At 37.8% G+C, this 26607-nt stretch overlaps 2 protein-coding genes across 2 annotated transcripts in view; one reads left to right on the top strand and one right to left on the bottom strand.

The window, feature by feature from the left end:
* Positions 1-26607, bottom strand: part of LOC134546197 (microtubule-associated protein futsch-like) — an 843281-nt gene that overhangs the window by 677188 nt on the left and 139486 nt on the right. The gene's annotated exons all lie outside the window — the stretch shown is intronic.
* LOC134546199 (angiopoietin-4) overlaps positions 1-26607 on the top strand; it is a 386489-nt gene that overhangs the window by 277389 nt on the left and 82493 nt on the right. The window contains exon 2 of the mRNA XM_063388805.1: positions 12495-13758. Coding sequence (XP_063244875.1) covers positions 12495-13758 — 1264 coding nt within the window. The remainder of the gene's footprint in view (positions 1-12494; positions 13759-26607) is intronic.

Here is a 26607-nt window from a genome sequence, read left to right on the forward strand (position 1 = left end):
CAGGAATTGTTGAGTTGAATTTTGTCTATTCAAATATGCTTATATCATCTCGAATGCACAATGAAATCAAATCATGCCCCGGTTTACACTTCATAATCGAACCCTCCTAAATTATTTTATAAGAGGTGCCTCCCCACCCCCTCCCCAACTACGCTTGAGGGGCGGACCAGCACCCCCGTTAATAAGCGAAAAAAAAAACCGAATTTTCTCAATTTTTTTAGGCACGGTTGCTCGTGCGAAATGAGTTACATAAAATATGAAAATAATTATTTCCTTAAAAATTGGTTCCAGTCATATTTTAAATAGAAATAACCTTAAGAAATTATTACGAATGCTTGGGAAAAGCTGGTGCAAAATAGACCTAAAGTTTTTTTTTTTTTTAAACGAAATAACATTACATAATACATCACCTATTCCCATACTGCACGTACAATTTGAAAAATATATATATATATATTTGGGTATGATAAGTATGATAAGTATGATAAGTACCTACTGGTGACATAGTAAGCCCCTTCTATCTTCTATAAACTCTCTTCTATTAACTCCCCACCATTTTAAAATAAATTATTGGTAAGTCATAATTTTATTTTTGTTGATATAAAAACATTAAGATTTAATTTCACATTTCATAATTACAATATTTTTTACAAGTAATTGTACGCATACAAATAAGAAGAAAGAGTTAAGTTTAATTAGCCTTTAAACCAGCCCCCCCCCCCCCCCCCTCTTTCCCAAGACATCATTTTGTACTGTCTTCTATCTATCATACATTAACAATTTGAGTCCTTCAACACAGTGCAATTACATTCTCAATATCGAGTAGATAAAAAAGTTATAACTGATTATCTAAAGACCAAACTACATTCTTTGCTCAATTTTTTGGTTTACACAATTGGGTAACAGATAAAAATTTGCTTCTATGATTTTATTTACAAAATATTCCTTAATAAAAATATGCAATTGGGGGGAAAATTAACATGGAGAGCGAGACAGAGCCACAAGAAAGGCTTCCGATAAGTTCAATAAACTGCGAACCAACTGTACTTACTATGTTACGACGACGCTAGCGCTGAAGACGTAAGCATCACTTAACCACACAATCGTAAGCGGCTTATTACGCACTCCGCTTTCTCTCTCCCGAAGTCATACTGGGAGATTATCCTACGCTTCTCGCTCGCTCGCTCGCTCGATCTTCCTTCTTGTCGCTGCTGCTCGCCTTACGAACGCCTCAGTTCCGTACAGAGCAACGAAATAGTTATTTTATGTAGCTTGTCATGACGTGATGGTTCTGTCAGGCTAACTTGTTTCAACAAAGGATTACATGGAAACAACCACAGACGTGGCTTAAATGTTTAAGTTTTGCATTATATATAAATATACATACGCCCCGATGTTATGACAATAAGTGCCACAACGAGAAGGGAAACATCTGACGTCACCATCCTGGATGGGTAAAAGTTGTCTTACGAGCTGGCTGGGACGTTGACGAACGTGTGCGCCTTTCAAAGTCGCTTTCAAAAACTTTTCGAAACATCACAGTACATTTCGGCACATGATCATTATCAATCTTTCTCGTCCGTAGCCTACATAATTGCATTGGGCTAACGACGAAGTGCTTTACCCCACCCGACATGAATTACTTCATCCGTCCAGTATTTGCTCCTGACATGTACTTATTGTCCATTGCAAAACACATGACGAATTACGCGTAAAGTAATCTGCGGTAGATTGGAGAGCGAGTAGAAAGCAAAAACATGTCCTTCCAGCACGCGACATTTTAGGCTGGCATTTGATTGCGGTACGATACGAAGCAAATAACTATACATAATCACGTGTTCACTGTTCTCGGAATAGTACATCACGCATTTGTGCGTTTCCAAGCGTGGTAGGTACCTAGGAGTTGGTCAATCAAATACCCAAATACTCAAATACTATCAAATTCTTACAGGGTGGCCACACAAAATCTCAAATGAAATTCCCTGACTTTTTCAGATTTTCCCTGACCAGATAAAAAATTTCCCTGCCCCTTATATCACACTTTTAGGCTACTTCACTTTTAAAAATTAACCAGCGTTTTTTTAAATTGCAAATATTTAACAGACAAATAAGTAAATGAAAATGAACTTAATTTTATTCATGGTAGAGCAATATAGATGTAATAATATGTATTTCTAGTTCTTATCCATTTACAAAACTCACCGAGAGTAAAAAACATTAAGAGATTATGTAAGTAACCCAAATAAATTGTAGCAGACAATTAAGTTAGTAAAATAAGACGCAGAAATTCTAAAGAAGAGCCACTTTATCGCAAAAATTATAATAAAAATTCCAAAATGCTTATTTATTTTACTTCTGGCATATGTTCTAATTATTATCCAAGATGGCACTGTGATCCTGCAAGTAGTTTACCCTTAACTAACCATTTTAAAGAATGGTTATGTTAGGTACATTAAACAAGAGTGAAATTGTGAGAATGGTTGGTTAGTGGTTACGTTAGCTTCATTAAAAACACTAAATAGTGTGGATGGTTGTTTAGGTTAGGTATCTTACTTTAGATTTACTTTTAAATTATGTTAACTGTTAGTTATCTTCATTAAAAACTCTATAAAATAGTGAAGATGTTTGGTTGGTTTAAGAAAGCTACATATAATATTGGTATTTCCAATAATTCAAATAATATCTCAGGATTTTTAATGTAGCTAACCTAACTGATCATTTTCATAATACCACAGTATCTGTAATATGTAACCTAACCTCACCACTTGTATCACAACACCTTCTTAAAGAATAATTGTAAAACATAGAATTTCTAATATTTTTTTTACAGTAAAGTGGCTCTTCTTTCGAATTACCCCAATAAGCCTCGCACCCCTGATATTCAGACCATAACCAAAAGAATTTGATGAGAATAAGCCTAACACCAAACTTAAACATACACCTTAGAATCATATTAAAACTTTCTATAATTTTTTTTATTCCGGGCTTGCATAATCATTCCAAATTATATTATCTTTGAAAGATTTGTGCAATGGGAGTGCATAACTTGATGTAAGCTTCTGGTGCTGTTGTGCTGAATTTTTTTGGGTTCAATATTTTTGTGCTGTCATCATTTGTGGGGGTTTTTTCGTTCTGTTAGTCCATTTTCTTTGTTTTTCTTTGTTTGTTGACCATATTCCTGTTATGGAATATCATGTGGTGTTTATATCCTGTTGACAACAACAATTGTTTGCTTAATTTGTGTTTTTGTCTTTTGTGTTTTTAGTAGTTTTCTTCTACAGACATACATGTGCTTTAGCAATGGCGTATGTCCAAAAGCTTACATCAAGTCATTCCAAATTATAACATGTCTTAAAGGTTTCCTGTAAAAATAATATATCATTCTCGGTACCACTGTAGAAGTCTACAAGTTATTTTTTCGCACTATATTTTTGCCGTAAGAATACTGTTAAAAGTTTCAAAACTTCCCTTAAAATTCTTGAAGCAAATTGTAAATACACGTCTCTTCAGATATTAGGTAGAACGTATTTTATTTATGAATTAACTGTGAATGATATGTTTAACTTGTAGAGAGAGAAAAAAATTGTCATGAATGAAAAATAATGAGTACCGTGCCGACCGAAGATGTTTCGTTTACTGCAGTGAAGCGCCATTAAAAGTTCGGCCACAAATTTCGGTTTTTTTCCTCCAGTCATGTATACGCCGACTTCCCACAACATGATTTCCCATTTTATTATCAATTTTGTTTTCATTTTAGAGGTTTTCAACCGCCATAGATAATCGCAACCGCAAACCTTCGGTAATCATTGCAACGTCTTTTTTCACAAATAGGCCTATATGCACTTTCAAACCACATTAAGATGTCTGTTTTCATTTAACAAACAGCAGGTTAACTAACATTGGAGCTTGAAGGAACTTTATTTATGCAGCATTGCCTTGCAGCGTTGTCAAGTTTTGAATAAGCCGCGACAATGCTTTTAAAGAAACATTTTTAAAAATTCTGCGTGGATTATTGGATGAATATGATCACACAATTTTGAACATGATACAGCTAAATCCCGTTTTTATAAAGAAAGGCCATTCAAGAAACCATTACAAAGCCGAAACAAGCTTATCTCAAAAAATTTCCTGACCCATCAAAAAATCCCCGACTTTTCCAGGTTTTCCCTGACTTGTTTCAACTTCGCTGACTTTTCCTGGTCTATGGACACTCTGTCTTAGTATTCGAAGGATTCGATACTCAAGGACAATAATTAAAGAAAAGTATTAGTTAAAATAAAGTAAAAAAAATAAAGGTTACTAGGTAAATTATATCTGCATGCCTATCCAGTTACCATTTCCCGAGACATTGTAATTTAATATTTAATTATATAAATAAAATTACAACATTTTTTTAAATTTCAGAAACTTATTTTGTGAAACAAACATTTAAAGAGTTGAATATTTCAACACCATAGTCAACATTTTTGTTTCTCGTGTATTATTTTAATTTTTGACCTTTGCGACCTAGATTCGGATTCGAGGGGTATACTCGAGGTACTCTTTGGGATTCGAATTCGAGAAAACCGAAATTGGTCTATCGCTAGTGGTAACATGCATAATAATAAGGAACAGACGCCGCGTGTTGTGAGTCCACAGAACTTGGTCATAAATATTCCAACAATATATCGGGGATTTTTTTATCTAAAGAAGTAAAATTACTAACTACTTCGTAGAAATCGCGTAAAACAAACACAAAGCCACTTACATTTTCTTACTCTCAGTAATTCTCTATCTCTACGTGCAGAGATACACATTAAACCATGAAACTCAACACTGGCCAAAGGACCGTTGACCAAGTCAGTACGTCAACTGAATTGCAGAAATAATTTGTTTTATCTGAGATGGCAGGTATTTTTCTTTTATACAAATGGACTTGGGAAAATACAACAAATGTATAGGCTACCACTACGTTACATTCATTCTTTTGTAAAAATTTTGTTTTATATCAGAAGTATACTTTCATTACACATAACAATAAAGTTTAAAACATGCAGTACTTAGGAGTTTGATATGTAAGCAGTTTAGATGACTTAGTTGAGCATATTTAAAAAAAACTGGAGAATTATCATAGACGCTAACGGCTACTTACACTTATAATAAATGGTAAAAAAATTATCCCAATCCTTCGTTTTACAACTTGAACTTGAGTTGTGAAATTGTCGTGGTTGAGCGCACCGTCTCCTGCGCGCAGCCACCCGGACTAGCGCGGCTCCCGGCGGACTGCCTGGGCCGTCAGTTCGCCCGCACACACGCTCACGACCAACCAGCAAACCATGCGCTTCGCCTGGCATCCGTACAATCTTTAATACAGCATGTCCACAACAAAATGTCCCAGTTATAAAATTTAATTGCGATGTAGAGTATTGGTTCAAGTACACAATTCAAGAGTAACTCAAACATGCGCGGATACTGATTTGTTGTTTTCTCGCTTGCACGAAAGAATGGCTCTTCCCCAAATTAGCAAAGGGTGAACCTGTACACTTTATTTGGCAACAGGATGGAGTCCCTCCCAATTTGAACGTCGAAGTCCCTGACCGTTGGATTGGTCGTAATGGTTGAGACGACAGAGCTATTTTTCGCTGACCTCCACGTTCCACTGACAGAACGCCACGCGATTTTTTCCTTTGGGGCTTTATAAATGATCGTGTCTAAGTTCTGCCGCTACCTAACGATTTGCCAGAGTTGAGAAAAACAATTGAAGAGGCTATTGGTTCCATTTCTTCAGATGTGTTAACCAATATGTGGGAAGAATTGGACTTTTAAGTTGAATGTGTGCCGTATAACTTTTGTAATAAAAAAACTAGGTTAGTTTACCTTCAATTTGATGTATAATTTGTTGTGAATAGTCCAAATTAAACAGTTATAATATACCACTGAAACTGGGATATTATCTTATGGACACCATGTACTATACCACAAATTATCTAAAGAAACATAACCTTGGGTTAAAATAAAAAATAAAGGGGGTGGAGATATCTACCAAACCATGTAATATAATAAAGCCACTTACACAAAATTTTAACAATTCGCGTTTTTTAAACTACTTCAGTCTAATTTTTCGATAATGGGCAAAGGAGGCAAAATGTGTCTTCGGCAGTGCTTGAACGTTTTTCGTGAAAACATGTTGAGACTAACTGAGAATTTAAACACTGTAGCATTGTCAGTGTTTCGTGATTGGTCGAGTTTCTATCAAGTACATGCCTGCTGTCAACATAATAATCACAATAATTCAGCGCGGAAGCAACGCGTCCTGAACGGCCCGGCAAACAAGGGAATCTAGCAGATTCCCATGTTGCAGGAAGAAACAGCTGATGCATGTATACCATATTTCAGTCTAAGGGGTGCTCAGAATGTTTTGCGAAAAATGGCCTGCCCCTAGACATTATATGTTTTCGATGGTTTTCTCAACACTCCGAGCTGACTCATCTGAGTTCGCGTTCATAGCATAACGATCTGTGCCCGTAAATTACTATGATATGTGTTGATTTACGAAGATCCCTGGATGATCTTTAACCAGCGTCCTTCGTAAGTTATAGGTAACATTTTTCAACCGTGTTGATTGAAGTGTGAGGTATCGAGAGACAAAATAAACGCTAGCATTTTTCGTACCGGCATCATCAGTATTCAATATTTGGACAGTAATCTCCAGACGTAGTCGTTAGTTCCTAGGCAGCATAATTGAGACGTCAGCGGCAAACATGGTCGACTTTGCGTGCTAGCCGTATAATAAACAGCTAGACACACCAAAGCAGAACTTTATTTAATATTCTAGACGGCCGCCACTCCTTTACTGGAGCAGGCGACGGAGATTGTTAAGGAAAAGAAGTAAAAGGAACAAAGAGGGGGGAGGGAAGGGGCTGGGGCTGGGGCTGAGGCTGAGGAATTGAAATCCCACCGAGAAGCAGCAACCACGAATGGAGATCTCGTTTAATATTTCTTTTTTTTTTATTCCCCCTCGTGAGACAAACTGAACACGCTGTAAAATTCTACACGCTATACACAGCCGGCGGCCAACAATCTCGTGTCGCACACCTTTACGACGTTAATTTGATATGCGACGATTATTTCAATTCTCGGGCATATTTGATGAGCTCCTAAACGTGTTTGCGGCAGCAAGAACACAGGAGCGGCCTGTCGAAACAAAAAAAAAACCGATTGCCTGAAGAAAAAAACGTTAGGACATAATGTGAGGATTCGATACCCGCCGGGCACGAATTTTTATACTCGTACTCCCAGCGCCGAAACATTAGTCCGTTTTTAAATGTTATATGCTATTAAAAAAATGTGAGCAAATGTAGGTATATAATTCATCCTGATTTAGGCATGTTTCAAATAAAGTGCACAATAATTAATAAATATTTTCTCTTTAAGAAAGGCGAGAAACTAGCAATTACGATTTATCTAGAAAACAAAAACGTATCCTATCTGATCAGAAAAACCACGTATCGGACACTTGACGAAAAATTAATATTCGACGTTTTTCATTACAGAACATGACAACATACAAACGAATATATTATTTAAAATTATATTTGTATGTTTGTGTTGTCCAAATGTTTGGTGTTCTGACTAATGTTCGACAATGTTCCAAATTCAAAATGATGGTTGCACTTCACCACTCCCATAAAACCTTTCCGCGTGTAAAAGTGTAATCAAAGAAAAAATTAAGGAAAAAAAACTTTATAGGGAAGAGCGCGCAACTTCGACGACGCAAGAGAATTTTAAGTATCACTTAAGTGGCCTTAGTCAGTCTACGATCATGATCATCACATATTAATGTTTTCCCCACGCCTCACGAAACACACATAAAGTTTATAAGTTTGATAAAGTTTGCCCGGATGCAATTCTGCACCGATACATTATTGCAATTTTCTAGGACGTGATTTGGATATATACTTTTGAAATGAAACTAAATTACTTTTACCACGTATAAAACTAAAAATTAGCCAAATAATAAGTAAACGGACTTTATACTAACTCAAAATTCATTTAAGACTATGTTATAAAAACAACTAATCAGTCCACAAAAAAAAAACACTAAGTCTTACATGCCATAGTGATAGCTTTAATATTCTCGTCATTACTATTTCTAAATTTTAAACACGATTCCTTCAAACTATTTTCTGTTGGTAACAAATATTTTCAACATACATTTCCTTAGTGTAGTATGAAGATTGTAAAACGTCGCGCAAATGATAATAATTATGATAACGTTACATCCATTAATACACATTGTAAATATATGTTAAAAAATACTTGTGCGATATATCAAATGCAAGGGAGGTATCGTGTTGAAATTTCAGTTTTAACCCTAAAATAAAAGTAATGACGAGAAAATTGAAAATTCAACTTGGCGTGAAACCGAGTTAACGGTTACAAACTGGTTAAAATAATTGTAGCAATGTTTCCAATAACAGAAAATGTTAGTAAAAAATACAAACATTTAAAGGAACATTATAAAAAAATTCACTATATTGACGACAGTGCTTTAACAACCTAGCTACCATTACACTTGTTGACAAATGTTCATAGTAATCACCAGCCTTTTTGTGCATAATTGACGCTTTACTTAAATGTGGAAACGTGTCGTGTTTGCTTAAACGTTTAAGTCGAGAATGTTAATTATCGCTAATAACACAGTAATTAAACACACAGTACTTATTAAAACAGCGAATTACTGCTATTCGCACGAATTTACCTGCTTACATTTAATGAACATTATTTCTTGGGAAACGGAAAGTAACAATAAAAAAAACTTTGCTTGATTTTAAGTTCCACAACTTCTCAGACAGCATATATATATAGCTGCTGTCTAACAACTAATTTAGTTTGAATGGATTAAAAAGAGTTAATAGGTACACGAACAAATAAACAAAATTGGTTGTCTGTAAAGTCGGTTTACGGACGATAGTTTAACGTGACGTCATAACAAAACATTGATGAAATGATTGCAAACTTTTATGAATAAAATTGAATCATTTTTATTGAATTATCACTATTTTGTATGGATACAAAGAAGGAGTGAAATAAAATCTACAATTTAATTGATAAATTTACTTTTATTTGCACTCATTAATTCAAATATGTTTATTACTTTAACGAAGAGATTATTTTAACTATAACTTTTATACATGTTTGCTATTTAACTTCAAGATCGTCGAGAATGTTTTACGCTTTTTCGCAATTACACATTTAACGACGAAGTTTGTTCGTCGTGAAATTAAACGTAGAATTTAATAAAAATATCCTTGCAGTTAATAAAATAAGTATTAGTAAGTTTAAGAAAGAATTTCAGCTTTAATCTCCAACCCAGACGCTCGTGATGCGCTGGGGTCTAGATTAAAATTCGTCGAGAATATTTTACGATTTTATGTCTTCCAGTGCTCAAAATGATATGCAATTGTGGCCCCGGGCACAAAATGTTATTTATAATTCATTAATAATAACGCCCCTCGCGATAAACAAAGGAAAATGTGTATTAACGAGTGCCTGGTTGCCGCGGAAGCGGCTAGATAGCGCGATTCGTCCGGTTCGCGTCCGTCACCGTAGATGACAGCACCGTAGGGGAATAATATTATTTCGTTTTTATAGTACGATTTTATAACAATACGCATCCTAAATACACCAAACTTATTTATAATGTGTTACAGTAATTTTTTTAACATTGTGCAAAAGATCCCGGGTGTAATTTGAATTATTATGTGTAACTGTAAAACACCATTGTTCGTACAAAAACGTATTTGAAAATTCAACATTACTTTTAAATAACCGTACCGATTGTGCTGAAAATCGGTGTACGATCGTTAAATTACATAATATTAATAATTCAAACGACGAAAACATGATTGAAAAGTCAAATCGATGGTTGTTCCAATCGAGTGGAAGAGAGATGCGGCGCAAGCGTACAATGAGCGTAACGGGACACATCGTAGTGGGACAATGTGCGTTACAGGACACTTTTTCGTGCGTGCAGCCGGCGTTCATCGATTTATTGGACGTTGTCACGTCAAAACTAAAATTTATTTAGCTTTGAATTTGAAATTGAGGAAATGGTCGCCAACATATCCTGTTTTCCACCCATGTTCCTCGAGCGGACAATGCAACGGCAGTACGTAACTGAATTAGAATTTTGTGACGAAAATCGAAGCCATCAAAATCACACACACGTGCAAAACTTTGCACAACAAGTTTCTATCAGTAGGCGTGGATATGATTGTTCCAAATACTCTTCTACTGCGATAGTCTATGCCATTAATTTTAATGACGAAGACATTATATTTTATGATTTCACCTACAATCAGGGCCGGCGAACCCATTAGGCGATTAGGCGACCGCCTAGAGCGGTAACATATTACGGGCGGCAAAAAAAGAGTCATCTTAGTCATGGGAGGGGCGGCAAATGTGACTTTTGCCTAGAGTGGCAGACCTGGTTGTGCAGGCCCTGTCTACAAAGCGTATTTTGCGTTTTTTGCCACCAAGATAGTCACACACTTGTTAACCAACAAGTCAATATGTTTTGATAATAAGTTGCTTCCACGTATTACCGTCTGTTCGCATCCCATGTGGTTTAGATCGTGGGAACTTTGTCATTGCATTATTGGTTTCATGTCCTTCGGGACGTGTTAAACAACCCATGATCCAATGAAAAAGACATTTAAACGTGCATTACTATGCACATAAATTAACCATCATTAAATATTTACGTGAAACATTGTTCTACATGTAGACTTTTTAGTGGTTATGTTCATGATATTGAAAAAAGTCCGTTGCAGGTTCCGCCCCTACCCTCCCCTATCCCTTCGTAATAAGCGGGAGAAGTCACATTTAATTGACGCTAAAACAAAATTATAATGAGCTGAAAGGTGAAGGTATGGAAGGACGACTAAATTAAGTAGGGCTTCAAGTCTCGTTAATCTTGGGGTCCCTACAGACGATTAATTATTTTTTTTTTACACACTGACAGAGGGTTTCTGACGATAACTTTGTTTTAGTAAATTTTTTACTATAATGTAAAACAAACAGAAATATATTTTAAAACAAATTTACAATAATGCATGGCAACACATTTTAATTATACTAGTATATTAAAAATTAAATAAAAATACAAGGAAAGGATTTAATCCGTTTGGTGGATAAAATGAGAACGGAGAATTGGCGAAGCATTGGGTGTGAGAAACGCGAGTGCCCAGAGAAAACCAAACGACTCACAGTAACGTCCGCCACGTTTCCCAAAGAAATGAAAGGAAGTTGGTAGAATGAAGTGTGCACGTAACACTCGCGTGATAATACCTGCGCCCTTAGCAACAAGAAGCCGCTAACACGAACCAGTTTTAACTCCAAGTAAGGTTGTTGCTTTTTCAGGATTTATTATTTTTGAACTATCGCATTTCATAATGGATGTTTCATTATACAGAATGGGTAAAAAAAGGTGTGTTATCGGTTTTGAAAGGCTATTTAAAAAAAAAGGAGCAACTTACAGAAATGAGGTTTATTTTATTGGAATCAGTATATATTCCCATTTTTTTATTCAGTTCTGAATATCATATCAAGAAGTCACACGCTTAAATCCGGAGCCCGCGCAGACCGGATAGGAGCGTTTGTGACTTCTCCCAGTGGGATTACCTCAAGGAAAATGTTTTCAAACATCTTCTTCGCACCTTGAAAGAATTAAGATGCAAATTTGGGAGGAAGTGGCCGCTATACCCTCGAAATGTGCCGAAAAGCAGCCTAAGAGTTCCGAAATCACATTCATTAATGATCGCTGCTGATAGCCAACAACTTCTTAATATGATTTTCAGAACTTTATAAAAAAAATGGCTATGTAAATTATACTGATTTCAATAAAATAAACCTTTTTTCTGTAAGTTGATCCTTGTTTTTTATTAGCCTTTCAAAACCGATACACACCTTTTTCCCCATACTGAATAATCATTACATATTATTTCCATTCATTCTTGCCCCAGATAAATCAAATACGTTATCTAATATTTGTTTAATGTCAGGTAAATATAAAAAATAATTAAAAATTTTACTTGACTAATAACGCCATGGTCACTCAAAATATGTTTACTTCCTGTGTTTCCACAGTTGGGAAATGCATAAAACTTTGCTTCCATGATTCCATTTTCGAACTATGTCTTCATAAATATCTAGAGTTTCAAAGAATACTCGATTCGATACAAACAAATAATTGTTTATGTATGGCGAACTATATCTTAGTTTCTGTGACCAATTATTTTATGACCTATCCAAATTTAAATTACACCTAATTAAATATATTTGTTTAAATCGACTGTATATATATATTTGATCAACATAGACAAAGAAAAATATTGTTCAGGTAAACAATCCTTTCTATCGGTGTCATGTATAGTTGAAAATCGTATGCAGGAAACTGTCACCGTGACTGCTGGTTCGGCAGGGTGTGTGACGTCATGCTGTGCTTGTTCCAGGGAGCAGTACCTGTTCAACGTGTTCGAGGTGATCGTGTCGACGCTGGAGTCGAAGTTGCAGAGGATCGACAACCTGGACAAGGCGGTGGAGCACCTGATGCGGCGCGTCGAGACGCTCGACTCGCGCGTCGCCGACAACATCGGCAAGACGGACGCCGTCATCGACCAGCTGCAGAGCATCGACCTGAAGCTGTTCCGCCAGGAAGAACCGCTGGCGGACAGCGCGGCGGCGGGCTCGGCGCCGCTCGACAACAGCCTGGACATGCGGCTCGTGTCGCTCGACCAGAAGGTCACGGACATCGACTCCAAGCTGGCCGGCCTCAAGAACCAGCTGGACACCAACTTCCTGCCCGCGGACGACATCAACGCCGAGGCGAGCGAGAAGAAGCCCATCAGCATGAGCGCGGTGGACATCGCGAAGGTGCTGAACGCCGAGCTGATGAGCCGCGTGTCCAGCGAGCTGGACGGCCTGCGCTCCGCGACGGGCAGCGTGGACAGGAAGCTGCAGTTCCACACGAGCCTGGTGACCGAGAGCCTCGGCAAGGTGCTGAGCCTGGTGTCGGAGGTGCACGAGGCGGTGGTGGAGCAGGACACGGACACCACGGTGCCGCAGCCCTTCAGGAACAGGAGCTCCTCGACGACGACGACGACCCCTCTGCCGCCGACCCGGTCGCCCTCCAGCAAGCTGGACAAGCTGGTGCAGAAGATGCACCCCATCCTGAGCGTGTCGGAGAAGATGGACGAGGTGTGGGACGTGGTGGTGGGCACCAAGAGCTCCGTCGACGACCTGGTGCCCAAGTCGGACGAGCTGCTGACGCAGACGCAGCGGCAGGAACGCGCGATCAGCGACGTGCACGCGGACCTGCGCGCCAAGGCGAACAAGATCATCGCCAACCTGGACCTGGTGGAGCGCCGCCTCAAGAAACAGCAGGACGAGGAGGCGGTGGTCGCGATGGCGCAGCGGCCGGTGCCCGCGGAGCTGCTGCTCGACCCCACCATCGACCGACTCGTCGAGTTCGACGTGAACGCGAGGTTCCCCGAGGACGAGGCGGCGACGGCCACGGAGGCGACGCCGCCGCCCGTCACGCTCTTCACGACGCCAGGCAACACGGCGCCGCCCAGCAGTAGCACCGCCGCCGGCGCGGCGTCGGGCCGCTCCACGCCCCGCAACAGGAACGTCATCTTCCCCAGCGTGAAGAACAAGCCGTCTCTCGCCAACACCACCTTCACCACGGACATCATCGCCACCATCAAGGATGTCAAAGTAAGCACATTTATCAAACTAATCCATTTAAGCATACTTTTAAATCCTTGCTACGTTTTTTTTAAGCTAAACGTACGACTTAAAAACTTGAACTATGTGTAGAAATATATTATTATTATTAATATTATTATTATTAGTTGGAACAGGTGATAGAAAAGGTATGTTAAGTTAAAATTTGTACATTTGTAAACAGGCATGCTGGAAATATGATCATATCTAAAGTTCTCAGATTAGCTGTAACAGACGTAACCGAACTACCAAACACTGCCGTACCAAAATTTTTAATTTTTTTCTTAAAGTGTTACCTATGCCATATCCTCAAAAACTGATATCAGCTCAAACCAGTTGTCTAAATAATGGAAAAATTAATACAAAAAATAAGGTATACATTGAACTAATCGTCGCTTCTTCCTGAAAATCTTTTCATGGAATATTAGCAGTTGAATCACACACACATAACGTTTAAGATAATGAAAACCTGAAAGCTCATCACAATGAAGATTAAAAAATTTACAGATTTAAAATGTATTGTGTTAAAAAAAAATTATGCAGTGAAACACGTCAGTACTCACGCCTTCATTTCAAAAAGAAATTATAAAATTATAACCTGAACATTGTAATGTTGTATGAGTCAAATTAATCAGTTTTATAAATTTAAATTAAAAAATCGTTAAAAATCACAATAAAAAAATTATTATACATCAGCTTCAATGTTGCATGAGCGAATAAAATGGGATGAGTGAGAAGAAAAAAAAAGGGGGGGGGGGGAGCAGAGACTGGAATTTAAAAACCTCTCACAGTGAGGGCCCGCTTGCACTTACAAAATCAAACTCATAAATGGGGACGATGAACGTATACCGAAAAAACACGAAATAATGTTTCAGGTTAAAAATTTGCACTTACTGCATGCATAAAGGCCTAGACCGTCTAGTTATTTTGAAATTTATGGTTTACACTGCATTTACCAAAATGTATTTCTGAAATTAAAAAATAAATAAATTACCAGCGACAGAAAAAGGTTTTTTGTGACATGTCTGTACATTTCCACTCGCGGTATCCGTTAATATTTTTCCCTGCCCCTTTTGTCCGTGGCCGTCGCCGCCACCCTTCCCTAATGAAACCAGGCCGCATATCCCATGCGCCCCACTTCCCCTAGCCTAGCCAATCCTAGCGACAGCACTGTGTCAATGTTGCGCGGGCATAAGTCGTATCGCGATGGCTATCGACCGCGGCCTCGTGCGGGCGGGGACTAATGGCAGCCTCGACTCTTTTATCACAAACCGGCTCGGCTTCTCCGACCTCGACAGGGCGAGCACCTCCGGCGCAGTCGCCGGCCGAACCCGGCGGATAAGCTACGCCGTGGTTTCCACGCCTGAGCTCGCGAACAAACCACACCATTGTGCTGACACACGTCACATTTGTCTCAACAGTTTTCAGTTTATAACAAATATTCACCGTTTAATATTGCACATTTGTCCTGGTTGAAACAGAGATCACACAAGAGATTTTCAAATACTGTAACAAAATGAATACAACACTATACGTTGATGGTGACTTCACAGGAGAAACTGTTTGTAGCAGGCAGTCACTATTAAAGCAAAGTCCTGCACTAAATTAAATATAATTTTTTAACGAACCAAATTTTGAAATCGTTATGGCCTAAATACTGATAAAACCAAGCTGGCGTCTATTGATTCCTACGAGCCCATACAGTATATGTAGTTCTGTTTTCGTATTTTGCTTTAAAACCGTGTTTATAGCAGAGTGAAAATGGCTAAAACGCGTGTTTTCAGAACAATTTTTAGACGTGAAACATCCGGTATAAATTCTTGAAAGAACTAAAAATTATTATTCATTTCACCGCCATATAATGTTATGGTCAAAACTCAAATATTACAATTGCCGAATGCACGACGAGAATACTGCACGCCAATCCACAGCCTTTCGCTTAAAGACGATACCGCGATAGCAGCACCAGCAAGCGTCGCTCTTATCACCCGCCTAACTGGCAGTGGAATCATTACAGCCGGGCGCATATAACGAGCACAATGCAAGGCAATCGAGGAAGGAACCTACCTATTGAGAGAAACCGATTCTAGTATTTCCCCCGAGTGACTACGGAGGTAAAACTCAGGATTCGAACCCAGGTACTCTAGAATAAGAGTCCATCGTGGCAACTCGATCTGAAACCGTAGCGTGAGAAAAAAATGGACAAAAATGGGAGGTCCCCACACTAATCAGTTAAACTGATTACATCTCAGTCAAAAATATGCAAATGAAAACACTCATTTACGGTATTATAACTCTTCTAAAAATATATACACATAATTTGGTTCTAGAATTATGTCATAGACTGTTTGTTTGATATTGTTCGCAGACAGAAAACATTGAGAAATCTCAAGCGATCTGAACCCCGGATTTGATTACAGACCGTCAGACAGTGCGTTTTATTGGAGAACTCCAGTTTTATTTTCACACCAACGCAATCCATATCTGGTCCTGCCTCACCGTTAAACCCCTTCGGCATCTGTAACGAACTCCGAGGTCGACGAAAAACTAATTCATTCGATCATTCCTTTTTCAAATTAGCAAGTGGTCTCGCAAATTTCGGCTCGTTGTCTGACTACGATAGCGTTCCCAAGGGTTGTTAAAAACGAAAATAAAGGCACATTGTCAACAAACAATGGTACACTGGCTCAAAGAAAAGTCAATTTCTAATTTGCTAGATTTGACATTTCGTTATTACGTAAATTCCAACGCCGCGAATTTCACTCTTGTATAAATAATCCAGCACTGTTTAATAGTTTCCTTTATGGGAGGGAGTGGGAGGGGAGGAAAGAGAGGAGAAAGTGTGGGGAGAGAGAAGGAGAGAGAAAATGAGAGAGAGGAGAGAGGAGACGAGAGAGAGAAGAACAGAGAGGAGAGAGAGAAGGACAGAGAGGAGAGAGAGAAGGACAGAGAGGAGAGAGAGAAGGACAGAGAGGAGAGAGAGAAGGACAGAGAGGAGAGAGAGAAGAAGAAACAGAGAGAGAGGAGAATAAAAATTCGTAATCTTAATTCAACCATTTTTAGGCCATAAATTTACAGTATTTAATTTTCAAATAATATATATTATAGTGGAATGTCTGCTGTAAATAGTTTTCCCTGTAACGTGGACACAATGCAGTATTATAAAATATTTTAATGTATGATCTACGCCTTGACAAAGGCAAAGTTGCAAGGATACAAGTTGGAAAAAATATGTTATGGCAATAAAACTTTTAAATCCAACATGGCGTCTTTCGGCTTAAATATTATGCTCTTGATTTAAAATAACGGTACATTTTCGTACCATGCCGACTTCATAATGGTGCACAAGGCACGCCTGCTCGTAGGTACACGTAGCGCAGTCGACCTCTATAGGTCAGTTCGAGACAATCGCTAATGCCCGCGCATGACGTAATGCCGGGGGCTTTCCCTTCCGCCACCCCGCCAAAGATATCACAAGAGGGCTGGGTGTGAAAAGGATGGGATAAAAAGGGGGGGGGGGGAGAAGTACGGTGAAAGGGGAGGGAGGGGGGAGCACCAATTGCCTATCGGGAACCCGGGCCTCCGCCGTTGACTGACAGCCCACGAAGCCGGCCGTCTTACGTAACCGGCGGGAAATTTAAAAAAAAGAGAGAAAATAAAAGTGTACACGAAAGAATGGAGTGAATTAAATCGTGCTTATGTTAGTGAAAAGCGTGCGTCAAGCCTCAGTCGGACGTCAAAGGCTCCAGCCGGTTACCGATTACGTCCTACCGAAGACGGTTTGGCGATTCCTTTGGAGATGAAATTAGTCCATAATGTATTTAGACTTTTTTTAAAAGCTCCTATTTTAAAATATCAATCATTATTATTTACCCGACAAGTCATAAGTAATATATTCCCTGTTTTTTTTTTTTTTTGCGCTGATATAGTCTGGAGGAAATCATTTGTGGCATGTATTTTTTCGGGAAACGATTTCGAAACTAGTTGAGGGTTAAAACACTGTAGCATAGTCTTTGTTTCAAGTCTGGTTGAGTTTATTTTAAGAACGTGTATTTTGGAACACAAATCTCAACATTCAGCGTGGAAGCAAACGCGTTCTGAATGGCCTTATCAAATAAGCAATTGTTTCTCTTGATACTGCGCTAGCGCGGACATATATTATTGCATCTAATGATCGTTCAGACGTTTTCGCGGTGACTGCAGATGATTTAATATTTACACAACGACGCGAGTATTGGCTTCAAAAGGGCCCAGAGATAGGTCATATCGATCCATAAAATTACATTAAAAATATACACTGTAAGCTGTGGCTAACTTTTTTTTCACATCCATTACAGCATGGGTTAATTGCCCCTTCCCCTCTTTCAACTAAGATAAACGAGAATAAATATAAACCAAAGATAAAATGACAAAAACAGTTTTTAGGAGCGAATATAAATAAAATATTAAAAAACTAAATCGAATTTTGAGAAATAAATATAGTTTTGAGGTGTACACGTATCCCACCTGGAGAATCTGTATACTAAATTTCACTAATCTAGACTTTTCCGTCACCTCTCTGTGCGAACGACAACCTCTCTCTTTTATCAAAATAGAAAAACCTTTGTTTGTTTATGAGCGTTATAAAATTTTAATGTAAGAAAAATATTCAGACTATCTTTGAATCTTTCTTGCAATTTTACATAGGCTAGGCAAACAAAAATGACTATAAAAAAATAGATAGAAAAATTATAGTTTAACATCCCTTAAATATCGAGGTCATTAGGGACAGATAAAAAGTGGAACGGTGAGATGGAGTAGGTGTGGAATGCACTGGTGGTGGAGATGGGAGAGCCTTATCCAAAGACTCACGGCAACGTCCACCACGTTTCTCGAACAAGAAAAACATTTAAAAAAGTGATAAACCCCCCCCCCCCCCCAGGGATGGGAATCGAACCCGGTTCGTCTGGGCTAGGTTTACAATAAGTATCGATAGCTTCACAACAAAACCATCGACCGAAAAAAAAAGTGATGCTTTATTCCTGAAACACGTGACAAGTTTAAGTAAACGTGTTATAAACGAATTTTTACAAGGTTTCTGACTATATGCGATCAAGTACGTAATTACTTTGTTTTCAATGTAGTACTGTTGCTTTTATCCAAACTTATTTTTATAACGTCGTGTTTTGGTTTTAATTTGTAGTCTTCTCATATAAATAACTTACACACACAAATATATATTTCGATAAAGTACTTTTATTACCAGAGAAAAAAATATATATTTAAGTATCTCATAATATGTAAATATTAAGATTATTGAATTTTTTATTCAACGTAAGTTGCTTAAAAAAACTGCCCTCCTAAAATTACTGGGAAATCAATTTCAAGATCATAATTCAGTGGGAAATGTCTTTAGGGTTAAATTATGCTCTACTTAAGATTTCGGTGAGGGGGGAGGGAAATACCGGTCGCAGATGAAAAATGTTTTACCTTTCACTTTGGCGTTCCCTGTGGAACGCCTTTACAAGTTAACCCCGAAACTAAAAACATGTGCATTTTCTTTATTACCAAAGAGAAATAATATTATTAATCCAACGATCAAATGTAAATCATGAAGATTTACAAAAAAAAAAAAAAAAACATTTATAGTCATTTATGCGTCGCGGACTACCAATTCGGAGTTGAAAAATGTTTTCAGTTGTCAATATGAACAAAATTAACCAAATTCCTTAGCTTTTATGCGTGTGGCATATTATAGACAGGTAAAAATCACGGTAGGAAAGAAATATATCGACAATGATCTTCGGTAGTGCTTAAGGAATTATAGATAGAAAATTCCCTTCATCAGGATTCTAACTTGAGTGTTTGCGAGTTCAGTGTCTTATCTCTTTGCCACCTAGTTTCATTGATGATTAACCGTTTAAGATGATGCCAGTAAAGACGGAACCTCTAATTGTTTGTCGTATTGTATGGGTACAGCAAACAGATCTGTATCCGTATCTAAAAAATATAACTGTGAAATAAAAAAGTTCATAATTTAATTGGCAGTACTCTACCAGGAAATTAAATCACACTTCCTTAATTTCAAATAAAACTTTTTTTTTAATAAACTCTTCTCTCAATTTACAGATGAGTATGGGCTACCTATAGTTTATTTTATTTCATTTTTAGAGGAATTGTTTTTGTTATTTTTTACCCATTCACATAATTTACTAATGCGGCACTTATCGTATTTTAGCTACCTTCTCGAAGAATTTTCGTCACGCGTATGCTATAAGGGCCTTAAATTATGCGTAAGATAAATATCATACACGCATATATTTAAAATACACCAAAATGATTCCTTTTCATTTCCTGGCAAACGATACATTATAAAAAAAAGGTGTGTCGTTTTTAATAATAAGTTTCACTGCGAAACTAGTCTGAAATATTGACAGTGTGTGCTATGAAACGAGTTTGTTAACACAATGCTTCGCCAAACCTGTTTTGCAAGTCACTTTATCTTATTACAATTCACCACATGTCCACGACACCCTCTTTTCTTCTTCTTTGTAACGAGCTCAATGGCTACTTGGCCTTCTGGCATCATTTCTACTGAAGTCGTTTACTTGTTTCATAATGCATCACCAAGTATGTGTGTTCTCACTGAGCCTACACACAACGAAAAAAAAAGTAAAACAATATCCACATTGAAACTAAAAATTATCAAACATTACAATTTTTCGGATTATTACATACGTAAAAAAATTTTGTGGAGATGCCTTGTAATGCTTACGTTTAGAAGAAATTTCAAGTTAAAAAAAATTATTACAGTTTTAAAAACAAAATATATATGTATATACGCTTTTATCAGTTACACACTAAAAAGTTTAAGAGTTCCACTATCCACCTTCTGGCTCCATCATCAGATCAGTTCAATGGTACCAAATTATTGTATTGTCATCCGGATTACATATACTAGCAAATTTTCAAATAGGTGCGAAAATTATAAGTAGGTTAAAATCGACTTCCAAGATTTGTTTACACAGTTCGTTAGTTAGTTACGAGTGAAGCTAATACAAGCGCGTTAAAAAGTAAAATGTTAATGCTGATTTCTATTAAGAGTTAATAACAGAGATAAGTGAATGTTTACTAAGAATTTTTGAAACCAGGTGTTTATTTGGGGACGTTAGAACAAATTGAATTTTCAATAATCATAAAACTACATCTACTGAACTTAAAAACTTAAAAGCAGTTCTTGAATCTATTAACAAATAATTTGCAGCAAGAATAAAATTTCGCAGTGCCTACATCATTTTGATACAGTTGGTCCAGTTCGTCGATAACCTAAACACAATTTATACTTTAACTTATTACAAAAAATTTGTCATCGTGGTTTTTACGATTTGTGACGCACGTACGATAGTAAATTATTAATAATTTTGCACGCAATACTTCATCTAAAATAGATTTCGTTTATTACATTACACTTCTCCGAACCGAGTTATTTCCTTGGTGAGAAACACTAATAGGACAGGAAAGGTCACATCGTGCATGAACGACGAGAATATAAAAACAATAACAGAATCTGAATGTCTTGACAGATTTCGATGGAGTTTGTTTTGTCGGCTAGAGATTTCCATCCTGAATGTACAGAAACAGTCGATACAGCGTATAGTTGAAATAAAATTTCAAACTGTTTTTTCTCGCCATAAAATAAGGTCTTTAAAAAAAAAGGAAAATATTTTGGCTGTGAAATAATTATAATCACAGAAGAAAAAACTCTATGATAACCAAATTCAGAACGAAATATGTTTCAATATTTTTCTTTTACAATTGCATGATAAAATGTTTTGATATGTTAAAATTAGCTTAAAATTGTAACATATTTTTCTTTCTAAGATTTGGTTACAATGGATGTTTTTCTGATGTGATTTTAATAATTTTACATCTAAATGTTTTCATATTAGTTATTTTTTATTTATTTAAAGCCATTACTATGTGACGAAGCGTACTGGGCAAATGAAATAGAACACGATGAGTAGACAAAAGAGTACATGTATTATGACATAAATGTAATGAACATAAGAAACATGAAAATAAACCAGAGGCTTTGCTACAAGCTTGTTCCTCGGATAGTGATGACTAAAAATACTGCAACATATAATAAAAGGCATAAATAGTGGGTATTGATTATGTCCCTGACAGTACAATACATTGCCAAAAACGGTCACAATTGAAATAAATTAATAAAGATGAAATTAAAAATAATTATGTAGGTTTTATGAACATAGTAGTGTAAGTTAAAATTTTTGCTTGTTTTGAGATATTTAATTATTTTACATATGAAACGCTTAAATAATTCTATGGCATAGAAAACTCAAATCTGCGAAATTCTTGACATACACCACTGTTTCCCTGAGTCCTCTATATGCACACAGGTTCCATATGCACACAGGTGAATCAAGTAAAAGTAGGCTTTTACGTCGCGTGGTTAGACCTATATAGGGCCTTTTAAATTCATGTGGTACGTGACCTAGTAAAGTAAAGACGTGGTGCTCTTGCATATAAGAGTCAGGGCAGGGTTGGTGTTAGCCACGCCTCATTCGCGAGACGCCTTAGCTCTTCCCAGTTAGAAGAGGTAAGCTTCTACAATAACGATCCAAAAACACAGACACCGGCAATACAGAGGTTTAAATGATTGCTTAAAGGGATTGTTTGATAATTATTATTTGTTGCCTTATTTATATTAAATAAACTGATAGTATAATCATCGTTAATTATTTATATATATTTTTAATTTAATACATGTTTAAGTAATGGTTTTAAAATTTTAAGGTCCATTTAATTCCAACCCAAGCATGAACTTCGAGAACGTTATCATATCGTATACAGTTTTAAATTAACCGCTCGTATTTAGCCTTTTATCGTAAAACCTACTACCGGTAATAAAAAATACTGATTTCCTACAGTAATAGACACGTGAGTTTTTTTTTTCAGGTTTTTAAGAACTTTATATTCTTGTTTATTAATGAATGATTCACTAAATATAGTTTTTAAAATAAGCCTACATAAGAACTGTTATTTCAAAACTGTGCTAAAATTTCACAAAAAAACTAAATACCTCTTACTGAAGTCATAAACCATTTACAAACTATCAAATACAGTAATGTTATTGATTAAATTTAAATCACGGGCAATACAACAAAAAAAAATATTAATCTCACACACAGGGCACCCACATGAATCAAGTAAACAGAACAACGCCGACAGACAGATCGCCCAATCGAACAAACGGTCGACGTGGGCCGGCGAAGTTTCGCAATAAGGGGAAAAAGGAAAAGGGGGGAGGGTTGCGTCATCGCACGCTGGTTCGTGGCACAAAATGGTTCTGTAATGATCTCGCACGCCCGCCCCGTGGTGGCCATTAAATCCCTGAGAGTAGAGGGGCCCAGCCTCTTTCCTGTCGGGAAGTGCGTCGGCCGGGTGTCGACACCTCACTAGCCCCCCTCCCCCCTCACCCAACTGGGCAACACACACTCTCCTAGCGGGGGCGAGCGAGCGGAACACCGCGGAAAACAAAAAAAGAAAAGAAACATTGGATACGAAATTTATCGTAGAATTCCTTAAAATAATGACGAGCGTGATACATATACACGCTAATTATGTTTTCAACTACATTTCTGGACGCGAGTCACACGTAGCTTCCGCATTCAATACCTAATAGAATTTGTTGCCGGAGCAGCTATGTCGACTATTGAATCATTTGATTAGCAGATCGAAATTTTAAACTATATAATGAAACGACTCCCAGAAAAGCGAAAAAGACTTGAACAATACTAATCCCTGGCCTTTGACCTAATTTTCGACGAGGAATCTTTAAAATTCATTCAACAGTAAATACTATAAAGTTTCCTTTTGTCTTTGTGGATAAGTTTCGCGCCATCCGCCACAGACGGCAGCATCCGTTTTAAGCGACTTCCGTTCCATTCACGAAATTACTACCAAATGCCGTATACCGAGAGTTAAGATGTTTACACATAAAACAAATAGGGAGAACAAACAGAAAAGGAAATGATAAGAGAAAAACAATCGGACGTCATATACCTCCATACTGTAAAGCCAGGGTCACCGCTCTTCCAAATCATACTTGACCGCACGGCATAATTAAAACTAAAAATGATGATTTGATGGGGAGGGGTCAGCCCAGAGGCTTGATTGTACCCCAGCCATTGACACGGCGAGATAAACTGCTGTGACTCACTGTTGCCTTCCGCAGTACGGGGGTGTAAATACATACACCACCTTGAACCACCAGGAAGGTCATTTTCCAAAAGTGAAACTGCATCGACCCAGCCTGGAATCGAAGCTAGAAATTTTCGCAGGTGGGGAAATGTGGCAGACGTTGCCATGCCGGTGGATTTTCTTGGCCTGCTCCTGCTTCCCCCACCCCATTTTTCCACTAAAGTTCCTGCCTTATCTAATCACACCTCATCGTCTATAATGACTTCCAAGTCTTCTCTGCCCAAGAGCCCATTAATTCAATGCCTATCTTTCCAACGTAGTTCTTGGCGTCTAAAATGTTCTGTCCACACAAATATGTAATGAAATATCCCTCTGACTTTCCAAAAGTTCAAATTTTGATTACTTTGTTTTTAGTAATTTTCCTATTTTGAAATTTTCTGAAAGAAATAAAGAAAATTAAGCCTACACAATAACCATAAGTGGCATAGTTCATTCTACACTTTATTTGTTTAAAAATGAACCCTGCATACGGCATTTTGTAATGTTTATGACTATAACTAAATCAGTATCTTAAAAAAATGCTTTCACAGTCTGAGTGATTACAGACTGGAGCATAACAATTCTCCCTCGAATCACTATAACTAGGGAATTTCCACGACATTTTCAGGATTTCAAGTAGATTCCCCGATTTTTCCCCGAATTTCCATTATGTGGGCACCGTGTTCTATACCTGAGAACGAGAATATAATTTTGGTGATGGGGAAATTGACCCACTTTGCCTGCTGTTTGCTTTTAAATTCTTTCCTTTTTTTTTGTGGGAATGATGGATTTTTTTTTTTTTTTTTTTTTTTTTTAAATATATGAATTCGGTAGGGGGAATACAGCGCCCCCCTCTCCCCTCTTGCTCGCGCCCCTGTCGAGAACGTTTCGCAAACTTAGCCGTCGGTGGTTGCGAGAATTCAGCAGCACGACATGAATGAAACTACGCACGCCGACACGGGGCCACGCGCATTGCCTCGAGCTACGTCGGAGGAACGGTGTCCGCGGGAGTTCCCCGTGTTACTCCCTCAGGGTCGGGCGCATGTGCGCGCATGCGCGAGGCTGCGGGCGATTCGTCCGTGGCCCGGTTGGGCGCGCGCGCGTCGGGCCCGCGGCGACGATGACTGTGCTTGCTCCGTCAAGTCCGCCATCTTGGATTCTCACTCGGTACCAACTTTATATATTACTTTTAGTAGTTATTTTCATTTTCGTCCAGTTCACCACACATGTGTTCACATGCAATGAAGTTGGACACGTCGAAATGCCAGTTATTTGTTACAAATACAAATGTATGGACGTAAGTGTTTTAGTTAGAGAATTATTATTATTTTGTTTAAATTAGACGTGAACTTATAATTTATTTTTATTTTAAGTATAAAGTCTATAGGCCTACCTAGTATAAAATAATCAAACCCATGTATTGAGCTATCTATTTTATGTTGTTATGGCAATTAGATAAACAAATACATTTATAATAAGACATATTTCCTTGAAGTACAATTTTTATAATCCAGTAATCTGTTATTTAAAAAAAAAGTTTTTTTTTTTTCAGTGCCGAGGTTTGAACGACGTCAAAAATATTTTTTCCTCTAGATTCACACCCGTGCGCTCTAACCACCCCACTATCAGTCTACGGATTATAAAGGTTGAGACCATGAATTATACCATAGTAAAGCCAGTTTTCTAACGTATTTTAAAACTTGTGATTACTTCTTTCTATTACTATTTAAGTTTACCAAACATATTTTTGGGTAGTTTCACTATCACAAAATTATATTTGGCACACCAATGCGTTTGATACGTCCCTTAATGTTTACGGAAGTAGATATATACGTTACAGAACGGTTTAAGCTAAGACTTCGGGTATGAAAGCTTATATACCCAGTGCTGAAATGTAGCTACACGGGAGCAGGCGTGTATGAAAACTGCTAACGAAATGGATATCGTGTGGGACTTGCGGGCGGCAGGTGAAAGGCGTGTCCGTCCGCGCAGCTCGTGCGCGCCGTCGCATCTCGCACCTTTCCCACGCCTGCGCCGTCTGGTCGACACTCGCCCCCGGGGTCTGGGTTCCGTCCCGACACCCCTGCACCGCTTCTCTCGGGAGCTCACGTCGTCCGTCGCCCGTCTAGTCAGGGGGGGGGGGGGAGGCGCAGGGCTCAGAACTAGCGCGCATAGGGCAACTATGATATTTGAGCGCTAACCGTAACATTCTATAGCAGAGAAATGAAGATAAAGGTGTAATGCAAGTCCCTTGAGTGCTTTCAAGAATCTCAACAGTATGTTTCATTACTAAAATTTACCGTGAAAACACTTGTTTCAGTCATTTTCACTCTTACAAAAATACAGTTTTAAAAAACGAAATCCTGAAAAAAAAAAAAATGCTCAACCTCCCTCAGCGTAATCTTATACGGTTATCGTAAACAGAACACCATTGGATATGTTGAGCATTTTCAAAAAACATTGTTCCTTCATAAGCTCTGCATACCGTATGCATGCCCTTAAGCCGTAAGATTTAAAATCCGATCAAGAATACAGAAGCCAAAGAGTTCAAAAATAAATAACAGCTAATCATATTTACAGCATAGGACAGAAATAATA

This window comes from Bacillus rossius, chromosome 1 (assembly GCF_032445375.1).
Source record: "Bacillus rossius redtenbacheri isolate Brsri chromosome 1, Brsri_v3, whole genome shotgun sequence".
Taxonomy (NCBI): domain Eukaryota; kingdom Metazoa; phylum Arthropoda; class Insecta; order Phasmatodea; family Bacillidae; genus Bacillus; species Bacillus rossius.